Below are 13116 nucleotides of genomic sequence, written 5' to 3'. Positions count from 1 at the left end.
CTGGGTCTATAGGGACACAGCTGGTTCATGTTTATGGAACTTAAAATCAAAATCTTGCATTCGGTTAATTTAATTTAAATACTAAAGGTATTATTTACAATGTTACACTTTTAGAAAACAAATACAATTCTAATATGCATGTGCCTGACATTATATCATCACAGTATGAGATCTTCAGTTCACATCTTGTAGTATGGTTAGGTTAAATGGCCTGTAGCAGATTTCTTTACGTCATGCATTGTAAAGGCTGCTAAATAAGATGAAAATGGAGATTGTAAAATATAATCTATTCATTTTAAATAGTATGATGATGGTAGTGGTGGTAGTAGTTGTAGTAGTAGTCACAGTCTCACCAGTGATGGGTTCCTCCTCTGCAGCAGCTGCTCAGCCCTCCTCATCTTCTCCTGCTCCATCTCCCTGCTCACTGTCTGCTTCGCCTGATACGTCAGCTGTCGACGGGGAGGCAGGCCCGGGAACTTCACCACGTCCTCCACACGCCTGCACACACACACACAATTCAGGATACATGATGCACTTAGAAGTATTCTAAGTTCTATTTAACATGGCCTCTTTTGCATACATTCTCAAAAGTGACAATTTGTTTCCCTTTTGCTTAATGTGGGGTTGTCAAAAAGCTACTCAGATAATAATTTATGATAAAAACGAAATACTGAAGCTACATATGAAGTTTAACAAGTATCAACTAAAATTTCAAACCAAGATTTGATACTGAGGAAAAGACTTGATTAAACAATAAACTACTTTCTTTAATATTACCATCCAATTCTTATATCTGTGTAATCCCTCAGTCGGCCAGGTAGGTTGCGTAGCGGCCCATGGGTATATACTAGTTTGTGTGTCTTGTACTTGTTCTTATGCAGCTCAAGATCATTCAGGTTCATTTCTGTCCTGTGAATGCGATTTCTTTAGTACTGATACCTGCTCAAATGATTATCTAGTTTCAATACAAGTTTTAGTATCAATTACTATCAGATTTTCCGAGACTTTTGACAACCGTAGTATTGATACTGAAAAAGATCCCCAAAAACAGATAAAGAAATTGAATAGTTTTAGAAAGGACTTCATATATCAGAACTAGTGTAAGACCAAATGGGAATATTAAAGAAACTACTTCTAGTGTGTAAAAAAAAAGCATTTAAAAATGATCATTATGGTATGGTATTGATGTGAGAATTGGGCCTTTTCCTCAGTATCACAATAGACAACACCACTAGCTCCAAGTATTATTTGGGTATCAGTGGCTCCGTGTCTAACTAAGTGAAATGTTGGTAGTCCAATGCCCCTTCTAACCAGCGTATCCAGTCCCTTTGTCCATGGGCAAGACATTTCACCCTTCTTGCATGTGTCTAAAAGTAAATGGATGCACAACAGCCTGTCCGTCTATAGTGGACCCTCTTCTTCACTTTTCCTTAAGTAGGTGATTCGTGATTTCTCTATTGCTCAAACACAAGACACATTTTCCCATCCACTACTCCAATTGATAAGCCTCTGTAAGTACAGCTGGATATATCCAATCACAGTGCAGTGTGGGACAGTTATTCATTTGCATAATGCAGTTTCACCTTTGGATTTTTTCCTTTGCTTGTCTTTGTAGAAGGTTTGCAATCTATGACATACATTTATCATTCCAGCACATTATAATATGCATTCTTCATGATAACCATCCCTGTATGACACTTTTACTATCAAAACCAGCATTAAGTTCCACAGTTCAGTTCAGTTCAATACCCCTATACAGCTAGCTGTTTAGATACTGATCACAGAAGCAATCAAATCAAACGTCTCAGAACAACGTGTAGTCCTATAATCCATCTTTAAATCTAAAAAAAGACTCTGTTTTCAAATGGTGTTCACTAAGACAACACCAGCTCTCACTCCTGGGGTTAAAGCTCACGTGAATAAAAGCTGGAATGTGTCATTGTCTGAAACCATAATCCTCTTAACGCTGAGCTCTATCAGTAACTCATCATACTCTGGCTCCAAGGTACAACACTTTCACTGCGCAGGGTGTACGTTATCAAGGGTAAGAAGACAACCGTTACGTGGGAGGAAAAATTCACAATACCAGGAAAGATTATACACCAATGCACCAGTTGAATAAATTCCTACTAGACATTGACTAACAAAAGACCAAGACCACTTATGAGCCCTTGGTTGTCCTGTGCACCTAATCAAAAACTTTGAATATTTTCCAGAGATATCGTAACTACATTTTTAAAAGTAAATGTTTAGGTTCAATAAACCTTGGGAGAAGATAGATGAAGAAATACTTAAAAAAGAAAAAAGAAATACTTGTATGGCTTTTTGAAAATGTCTTTAGAGGACTAATCTAGAGGGTTAGGCTCAAGACAGAGTGGAGAAATCACCTTTTGTTCTCTGTTGAGTTATATCTCAGCTTTCATCTCCCAATTACAATTACTTGATTTCAACATGATTTTGTTTAATTGCTAAGACCTAGAAAGAATTTGCATTAAAATTTCCAGACTCAGTGTTGAGCGATAATATTCTGGATGTGCCAGGCAAAGAATATTTTTTAAAGCAATTATTTTTAAAAATCCAGTACAGTACAGTAACCTTGCAAATGTTGTTTATAAGTATTAAGTATTAATTAATAAGTATTTTAGTTTTGTAGCTCCCGGATGTGAATATTTACTGCAACGGTATTCTAGCATTAGCCTATAGGAAAAAAAAGCAATATAGCAAGCCGTATCAGCAAAAATAGAGAGATCGAGGTGTCACTCAGCAATTGCATATATCAATGAGGAAAACAAATTGTAATTTGTACTTTTGTCCTATCACCCAACACTATGCAAAATACTTTCACTTACATTCCGAGTTCTCACAACAAAACCCCTTCAGATTGAAATTCTCATAGCAAGGTACTTAAAAATCTAAGTTGAATGTTCCTCAATAGGTTCCTTGTTGTGACTTTAGTCGGTTTGCGTTGAGATGAGCCCGTGATGGCAGGTAGAGAAAGGTGTAGACCAACGCGAGCAGCACCAGAGCTACAACCAGGGGCAGGCACCAGTCGGTTGTAAATAGGACCTCATCACAGCGTGCCTGCAGGAAAGAGCCTTCGTTTGGGATGAGAAGCTCCTCGTCTTCATCCCGCGCACGCATGGAGAGCATGGTTCTGTCTAAAACTTTGACCCGAAAATGAGAAATCCACTTTGGGTTGGAAAGTTCCTCAGATGTTTATGATAGAGTTTCAGTGGTCCATCTTTAGTGGCGAGTTACCTGTACCCCACTGCTGGGCTTATTTGTCTGCTCCGTCACAAACCAGGTGTTAAGGGGATTACGCTCTAAGCCTACATGTACAGAACCACAACACAGACCAGAGTAATGACCTCAAAACAGGCCAGTGGACAGAAAGCCAAAAATATTATATTGACTGATGTCTGTGTAATCCCTCAGTCGTCCAGGTATGATCCATAGTGGAAGAATTCAAATCTGTCAACTGGATGAAAAGTTGTAGGAGTGAACTTAGTGAACTTGGCTAAGATAGTGAGGTACAGATCTTAGCCAAAGAAAATAAATGGTTGAGAGGGGAGTTAAAGAAGCAATTTTTGTTAGCAAAGACAATCATCTTTGAACAGGATTGGGAGCCTTAGACGTCATCTCTCTCCTATTTATAAGTCAATCCTTAGATCTAAACAAAGAAAAACAATAGGGCTAACCAGTATGTTAATAGGTGTGAGAGTAGACATTAGGGGCCTGAATGATTATGCCAAGTATGACTTAGGCACAATTCACACTTGGTGCAGTTCAATAAACCTAGCCTACAAACAGAAACTGTAAACAATAGGTGTGTGAGTTTCAGTGTAGCCAGCTCCTCCCTTCAGACAGAGGACAGATAAGGCCAGAACTGAGGAAGCAGCTTGGATGGGCAGCGAAACGTTTTCACTTACTGGCACAGTCCAAGCCCCTCTGTTTGAACACTACAGTCGCTCAGTACTGAAAAAGGCCACTCACGTCACTGAGGACTCCTCTCACCCACTTCATAACTTCTTCACACCATCAGATAACCGCTACAAAGGCCCTCTGGCCCGGGAAAAAAACAAAAAACAAATCCTTCATTCCAAATGCCATTGAATATTTCAATTTCCCCAGATGCGCTCAGGCCACATAACTGTTGTCTTTTATCTTTTATTGTGGTCGTTCGATAGATCAATTCATCCAGTCTCCTTCTTTCTTTCTTTTTCGTTTATAAAATCTCCCTCTAATAAAATCTGTTAAATTAAAAAAAATTAAAATAAAATCTAAGTTTGCGCTGCCTTCAGAGGCCTCTGCAATTTCCAATAGTTGGTGACATCACGCAAGACTGCCCTGATTTTCTGAAAACAACCACCGGGCTGCAAGGGCAGAATTTGAAGTGTGAATAACTGTTAGACCAATCACGCTGTTTCTCATATGTCCACACCCCACCCCTCCTCCTCCCTCACCTTTTTCTTTATTCTTCCAGGCACTGTCCAGTTTACCAGCTCTATTTGAAATGTGATTGTGTGTGGACTGTATGTTGTTAAAGTGGAATTAAACACCTAAAGAACTGAACATGTTTATGAAGAGAGAGATGTGAGAAATGTGAGAAAAACTACTCACGGCTCCAGAACGTATGTGTACTGTCCCTCTGGTGTTCTGTCCTGTCTGTATGAAAGGTTGTAGGCCAGCATGGTGTCAATGAGCTCCTTAAGCTGTTCCTTCTCTCTGCTGCTGAACAACTGTGGATTAACCTGCATTCAAAAATATCAAAATACAAATTACAAAAATGCAATGGAGTTTTCATATTTCGTATGACTTAGTTTCATTTTTGCCATACCGGTCGTAGTTTGGGGCAGATGACCTCAAGCAGCAGGGAAAGAATATCCAGTGTAAGATTGAGCTGGCTGATCCTTGTCCTGATGGATGCTGGGATATCAGAGAGCATCGTAGACAAAGCATTTTTACTGCCGAGGAGACGAGACATTGCCTATGATGACCATAAATATGATTAGTCATTATTTTTTTATTGTTTTTATTGTTTTATTTTACCACAACAAAAATTATTATACATTGTATTCTGGTTTCATTTTTACTGACAGATTTCAGTGTGTACTGTTGTTGTGTCCTTAGGCAAGACACCTCACACACTTGCCTCTTATGAATGATTGATGGATGTTGGAGTGGCCGATGGCACAGACAGCCTGGCAGCCTCACTTATGTCAGTCTACCTCAGGGCAGCTGTGACTACAGTAGTTTATTACCACCACCAGGTCTGGGGCCACTGAATGATGTGATGCAATTGAGAAGCTTGTAAATTTTGTAAAGCACAGTAAGTCTAAGATATATATATATATATTTTTATAAATTATTAAAAATGATCTACAACAGCATTTACAGACAATTTTGGATAATTATTTTATGTTTGTTCAAATACTTTTAAAATGGGACATCCAGACTGGCTATCCACAAAATATAATATAACATTTATGGTTATGACTTCATGACAACCTTTCCTTACCGCAAACATTATTATTAATAATTTTCTCTCCAAAACTAAAAACACTGTTTCACTTTGTGATGTCATTAAGTGGTAATACAGGAAGCTTTGAAAATGCCGAACGTTCTACATCTGTTGTTTTATCGTTATTGAAATTTCTTCACTCCTTGGTGTGCCAGAAGGTATTGTAGACTTTCTGTGGCAATCTCAATTGAACAAAAGGTAATTTTTTTTTTTTTTTTTTTTGAAAAGGCAACAACTTAAGGTTGTAGTGTAGTACAGAGTAAATTAGTTCCATTAAGACAAAAATAACTACAACTTGATGACATCACAAGGTGGAACACAGCATTTTGAGTTTTGGAGACCGCCAAAAAATCCAGGATTACTCCAGGTATGTTTTTGATGGGGTGACAACAATTTTACATTATATAGGACTTTTAAAGTTCCTTGTGTACCTCGTGTTGGCTGTGCGGGTAGCTGAGGCGTGGCACATGACTGTGGGCGAACAGGAAGTGGAAGGTGACAGACAGGAAGGGCAGGTATCTCATGAGAGAGAAGTTTTGTCCGTGCAGAATGACCTGGTTAAGCCTGTCGGAGAAGGAGAGCCACTCCAGGGCCTCACACACATTGTGGAGGTTAGGGTCTCGCACTCGCATCGACAGGTAGTTCTCATATAGTCCCTAGTGGAGAAAATAAAAATTTAATAAATAATTGAGTATCATATTTATTTGAATTAAGACAGAGCATATGAATCAATGTGTCAGCAAGCAGCTTCAAAATAAATAGGCCAGAGTTAACACAGTAGCTAAATTTCATCCATTGTCCTAAGGCAAGTAAAAAAAAAAAAGAAGAATTTAAGTTTTATTTTGGATTTTTAAGGCATTTTCAAATTGACATTTTGTTTTAAAACCTCATCACATACGCACTGGGGCTGAATGATACTAAAAAATATTATAGATTAAAAACACAACACAATTACTTAAGTTATATTAAAAAATAAAGTGCATGCCCTAAATTACTGCCCAGACTCTGTCAAAATAAGAATTTAACACAATATATTCACTATATATTGTGAAGCCCTAATATACATGTAGGTTTCTGATTGTCACTTTCCTTTTAAATGTTGAGCTACCATGTCTATCGCCCTCAACTTGGAAAAGCTGAAAAAATGATCGTAATGAATCTAGTACGAATTTTAAAGCACTGGCTTATATATTGAGTTCAAATTGTGTATCAGCAATTGGTCAGGAGAGGCCAAACAAGTTTATTGCATCCATAGTGAGCAAGTAGTTACTTACCTGTGCAGCTTTATCATACTCTCCGCTGGAAGAGGCCAGATGCAGGATGTGCTGAAACCTCTGAGTGCCTCCTCCTAATCCTGGAGTCTCCTCAAAACCCTCTCCAATGCGTTTTCTACACATAATACATTCCATGTTACAACAATCAAACTGCAATGCACAGTTTAAACAAAGCAAAAAGTTAGAAAATCAACAAACCAGACAAACACCATACATTTTGTTTCCAGGCAAATCAAGTCATAATAGAATTGATTTTCAAATTGCAACCGACAATAGTTTTTAGTTACCTGCTTAATGTGCTGTATTGTGCCATGAGCTGCTTTTAAATAATTATCAAAAACTAAAAGGTGGCTAATTAGAGACTTGGACATTGTACGAAACAAGTGTATAATTTTATCTTTATTGATCTCATTTGTGTGGGCTGTTGCTTTTAATTGTATTTTAATGCATAATAAATAGATGTATTACACCCCTAATAACAAGTTGGACAATAATTTTACTATAACTTCTGTTGAATGATAGTAGAGAAAGTACCGTTTTACTCGTGGAAGCTGGAAAGTCTCCTGCCACAGATGAAATAATCCCTTGTTCTGGTCTTTCTGTCCCACTGAAATGCTCTGTATCATTCTGGAGTCCAACTGTTTGTGTCCACGACCAAAGAGGAACTACAGGAATTCATAAGGACAAAGAACAATAAAAATGGTGAACAGTGGAAGGGTACATTTGCAAAAAGGCTATAACCCACCTGAAGAGTATTAATACACGACCTGATGTCATTGTCAGTCTTCTCACACAGAGACATCAGAGTTCCAGTGTCTGCCTTCATACCCTGATGCACCGCAATCTGTAAAACAAAAAGACCTTGTGAGTGTGGATAGCAAAAACTGGTCAATGGAAGACTGAACGGAAACTATTGCATACATAGGCAATTCCTTCTGACATATTGAAGGGAAGTGCTATATTAAAATCAATATTAATCTCACAGAACAACCTCTACAACGCCTACCTCTGCTAATCTTTGGACCAGTCGTGAGGGCTGTGTCTGAGGGAAAGTCAGGAGGAAGGCCTGCTGCCTAAGAGGTCTGAGAGCTGGAACATAGCTAAAAAACAAAAACAATCTGTCACTCAAACATATTTCTACAGTATAAATTACGAAACAAAAGTAGGAAAATACAGGAAATAGAGGTGAGTTCTAAAACAGAATACATCCACCTACACTACCAGTCAAAGGTTTAGACATTTTTGCATTTGTTTTGTCCTTTATTTCCATGTTTTACATTATAGATTCTTACTGGAGGCATCAAAACTATGAATGAACACACATGAAATGTAGCACACAAAAATAAATTCAAAATTATTTTTTTTAGATTTTTAAAAATAGGTGCCTTTTGCTTTTATGACTCCTTTGACAACTGTCATTCCTTTACCCTGACAAGGCACATCTGTGACGTGCAAACCATTTCAGGAGACTTCATCATAAAGCTCACAGAGAAGGCCAAGAGTTTATGGAACTGTCAACACAGGAAAGTGTGGCTGCTTTGAGGATTTCAATATAAAATATACTTTAAAAATTTGTAGAGTTGCTACATAATTCTACATATCATATATTTGACATTTTTTGTATATAGAGATGGTGTGTCCATACTTGCAAATAGCATTTACACACAATGTATTTTTCTGACAGTTTAAACATTAATTTAATAAAGAAAATGTTTTTATTTGTCTATTTGTAACTGTTGTGTAATTTAGTTTTGGCCCTTCTTAACATTATTGTTGCCAACTCTCAACATACTGTACAAATCCCATATCTGCTGATTTCTATGCACTGCCCATGGCCAACTATAAAGTAAAATTATAACCTTTACCAAAATCACAAAACTAGGAAAGACCAAGCAAGATTTTTGTGAATCCTTAAATATAATGATGTTAACTATGTTTTAGAGAAATAAGTCCTCTAACCTGCCATAAGCAGTAAGCGAGAACAGCATTATGTTTATCATTTCTTACAGGTCGTTACAAATGCAGATGATGGGTCTCAGCAGTATAGACTCTTTCTTTTTCTTCTTCTTTGCCGTCTCTCCTTCTTTCTGTCCATCTTTCCTGTTAATGGTGGCTAACAGGATGTTGATGGCAGCCTGTACACAACCAAACACATAAGTACTAATTTTCTTTACAATTTCTTAATGGTTTTGTTGGAACTTACAGCTGGTGCCCCATCGATCTCATCAATAACGAGACAATTGGGCCTCTCATTGGCCCCTAACACAGACTTCATCTGAGTGGCTGTGTCTATGCGCTTCTGGAAGACCTCAGCACTGCGGTCATCACTAAAGAAACATAACCATTATCATTCTTATTAAAATACATACATATTTACACCTACACCTTTATAAGAATAAAAGAGGATCATGGCCCCTCTATAATTTATCTTATAAAGGATTTTGGTTTTTTTTGCAACGCAGCAGTTTGATCATTTTATATTTTTTTAATCAATTTTAGTTATCATGGTGTGCAGTGCAATAATTCTACCCAGTTTAAATGCCATTTTAATTACCTGGCATTGATTTCCACTACATTGTACCCAGCATGTTTTGCAATAACATGTGCAAGTGTTGTCTTGCCTAAGCCTGGAGGACCTGATAACAAGGCCACCTATAACGACAAACCAAATATTTAAGTCATAATATATTTATCAACATTTTCACCACAACTTCAGTTCATAGTCTACCTTAAACTTGGGTCTTTTGTACTGGTCCAGCTCAGCCTCCAGCAGCTCCTCAGTCATTTCCACTTTGGATTTAAAGCGGTTTGCATTCTGGTTGGGTTGATTGGGTTTAAATGAGATCTGTTTAGAAGTCTGTTGGGAGTGGACTGGGCGAGCTTTTCTCTCTCTTCCAAATACAACAGTGTCCCAGGATTTGAGCCATTTGAGCAAGCAGCGATTTGTGAACTGAATCAAAGCCACAGGACTAATGTTAGCAGGATGTTATAGACCCATGTGTTTTCAATAGGATTATCCCCAAGTCTATTTGTTTTCTTACATCGTCACTGAGGAGTTCGGTGTAGTGCCGAGGAGAAAATCTGTCCACCCACAGTCGTGAACACATCTCTTCAGAATTCTCCAGCTGTTGATTTTCTTTGTCCTCTTGCTCCGAAAACATGTCGTTCACATCATTCACATTGCTGCATAATAAGAATAATCAAGATTTATTCTCACAAGCTTTTGATTGATTTTTAATTCAGTGTTTTGTTTTGGGGTTTTTTACATTTACAACTGCATTATTTTATTCCTGTAATGCATTTGTTTTTTATTTACACTAGCACACTGAGTCCTGGGGCTCTGGGGCAGACTAATTCAGTATCACTACCCAGAGTCATAGTCAAGGTAGATGGTAAAAACACAAATCAACAACATAAACTGAATGCAAGAGCAGGATTTCAGGTTTAAGGAAAATAACATTGTTTTGTAGCTGCAGTTAGTTAAATGCAATTTTTTTCATGTTTTAAGTTTTTGCTGGTATTGTTCACAGTTTAATTTTTGGCCTTATGACATGGTGATACAGGATTATTACCAGTCCAATAATTGACTGTAGGAGCTCCTACCTGGCCAGCAGGTCTGTGAGACGCTGGGATTCCTCCAATATTTGCTGATGACGCTATGTGTTAAAAAGAAAAAGACTTTTAGTAGGACAAAATTTGGTCACTGGAAAAATGTTTATACCTTTTCTGCTTCATGTTCTCTAAGCTTGCGGATAGGCACTGCCAGTAGCCCTAGAGCACCAAAGGCATCAGGCACTATTCTGGACTCTTCTACCTAAAACATAAAAAAACATGTCCAAGTAATATCAAGACAAATATGTATTGTGTTAATATTCTTTAACTCACTTTTTCCCCTGCTTCCTCTCTTTGCCGGAGGTAGACTCTGGTGCCTACAGTATCTGTGACAGTGATGTAGTCCCCCTCCAAAGGCGGTCTCTTCAGGACGTTGGATGAACCTTGTGTCGGGACTGCAGTAAGGCGAATGGGAGTCTCCGGGATAGGATCAAATCCACTGATGTCCAATGAAGAAGCTGTTGGTCTACAATGCAATAGAGCACTTGTTTACGGAACTTTCTGTAACATTATACGAACAGCAACTTCTCATTGCCATAATCTGTACCTGAACCTGGAGGAGCTGGAAGTGGTGTACTGCTCTGGAGATGATGGAGGTGTGATGCCATCAGTCTGTGTTGTACCAAACAGTTTCTTGACCACCGTGTCCTGCTTTTGGCGCTTTGCTTTTGGAGCTAGAAGAAATACAAATTTTAATTATTATGATAGCACCGACATAAGACACTTCATACAAGAACATAAAGGACATGCGCTAGAGGGTTTTTACTTACTGATGGGCTCTTCATCAAGCAGGTGAGCAATATCTGAACTGACACTTTCACGCACTTGCCTCGGCTTCTGTTTACCCTGGTTTGAAGTCTCTTCTAAATTGTTTAAAGTAGGAACACAAAAAGCAAACAATGTATTTAGGAAGTCATCAGGGAAAAGAGATTCCATGTTTTTCATATAACACATGTATAGATCATAAATAGCAACTTTAAATAGCACTCGAGTTTGTTTACAATTCTCCTCCTCACCCTCCTCCATCTCCGCCATGACTTCCAGCTCATCCGCGAACTGCGCCTCAAACTCATCTTCAATCCCGAACATCTCGTCGTATTCATCCATTATGACTTAAACAAATCAATTACACAGCCACCCGAGGAAAAAGTAGAACAAAAATCTACAGTTTGGAGCCCTAACCACTGCACCTTCCTTCTGTGCCACTTTCCCGGTAATTTTTTGTTGTGAAAGTATTACTTCCGGGTCATGCGCGTATCGTCTCTGTGATTGGTGGCTCGTTTTTCCCTGTACGAGACTCGATTTATTTCTTTTTTGTCGTTTAAATTCGATAGTTTTTGCAATTAATAAGTAGAAATATGTATAACTTGACAAACGCACAATTTTAAAGGTATTGAATAATAATTTAGCTTGTAATATATCGGAAATTGTTCTGTAATGAAGTTTTGCCACCAGTGGTAGGCGCCAGATCTTAGCCAAATAACACCAACTTTATTATTAGCATATTCATTTTGTTTTGAAATAGTTATGTTTTGATATCTGTGGCCGTTAAATCAGGTAAGAGTATTTTTGCTGCATATTTATTATAAAGCTATATGATTTATATAATTTGTTCTATTTACTGCCCTACACTGTAGTTAGATAAATAAAAGGTAATATATAATAACATAATTGCCATGCCCAATTTACCATTCAAGTCAATTTGCGCCATTTTAAAGTACATTTTGCCAACTCAATTTAGAGTGCTGCAACAACCACACATATGATTTTCCAGCAACACCGGCACGAGAGTTCCTCTGAACCCCAGTCCGCCGTGCATCTCCATCTCAAAGCATTAACCACTCCTTTGAAGATTGTGAGGTTCAGATCTTAGCCAGAGAAAATAAATGGTTTGAGAGGAGAGTTAAAGAAGCTAGTTTTGTTAGGAAAGACAATCCTTCCTTAAACAGAAATGGAGGCCTGGGACATAATCTCTCACCCATCTATAACTCCATCCTCAGACCCAAAGCAAACAAAAAGAAACAATAGGAGGGCCATTACAGGTTGAATGGGGTCGTTAAGGCTGAAACTAGAGACAATGGCGGTTTCCTGTTTCAGTGTAGTTAGCTCCTCCTTTCAGATAGATATAAGGCAGTGTCCAAGAACAATCTGACCAGAACTGAAGAAGCGGCTTGGATGAGCAGCGAAACGTCTTCACTCCTACAATGATTTGTCCAGTTGACAGATTTAAACTTTGTCTTTTGCTAAGCTTCAACTGAAGTGACAAGGTACCGTCACGTTTAAGTTATGGTTATATTCTGTCAAGTTTCCCTGATACTGATCATGTTTTCTCATATGCACATGGGGCTATAGACAAGAAACTGAAGCAAGAGACCTGAGTCTACAGGAGTGCAAAAGGGTGCATTGCAACCTCAAAATGTTCACACCCTAATTAAAAGAAGGTAAAACAGTGACACCTAATTTGAAAGTATTTTCCTTATACTCCTTTGAAATGCACCCTTAGGTGGTTTGGTCTAGACCAGGACACACTATAAAGACAAGACACACTATAAAGAAGTTTCAAGTCAGACTCACCTTGAATTTACCTGTACTAATAATGTCATAGTGAAATATTTACCTATAGATTTTACAATAATTTAACAGTGTGCCTTAATTTAACATTAGCAGCATTATATCTGAAATACATAAGATGGGACACAACCGTCACCA

The 13116-nt window shown here is 38.0% G+C and overlaps 1 protein-coding gene across 1 annotated transcript; it reads right to left on the bottom strand.

The window, feature by feature from the left end:
* Window positions 1-341: 341 nt before the first annotated feature.
* On the bottom strand, window positions 342-11573 carry LOC117369730 (chromosome transmission fidelity protein 18 homolog). The gene is made up of 19 exons (XM_033965065.2): window positions 11424-11573; window positions 11178-11270; window positions 10955-11081; window positions 10681-10873; window positions 10517-10609; window positions 10399-10451; window positions 9837-9978; window positions 9524-9745; window positions 9350-9447; window positions 8999-9122; window positions 8803-8930; window positions 7802-7895; window positions 7541-7639; window positions 7330-7460; window positions 6796-6910; window positions 5953-6177; window positions 4838-4987; window positions 4621-4751; window positions 342-498 (listed from the first exon to the last, which is right to left on the bottom strand). Exons 1-19 carry the CDS (start codon window positions 11512-11514, stop codon window positions 342-344), a joined length of 2466 nt encoding a protein of 821 aa, XP_033820956.1. The 5' UTR covers window positions 11515-11573.
* Window positions 11574-13116: the final 1543 nt, after the last annotated feature.

This window comes from Periophthalmus magnuspinnatus, chromosome 1, assembly GCF_009829125.3.
Source record: "Periophthalmus magnuspinnatus isolate fPerMag1 chromosome 1, fPerMag1.2.pri, whole genome shotgun sequence".
Classification (NCBI taxonomy): Eukaryota; Metazoa; Chordata; class Actinopteri; order Gobiiformes; family Gobiidae; genus Periophthalmus; species Periophthalmus magnuspinnatus.
This window is presented reverse-complemented; position numbering and strand designations above follow the sequence as displayed.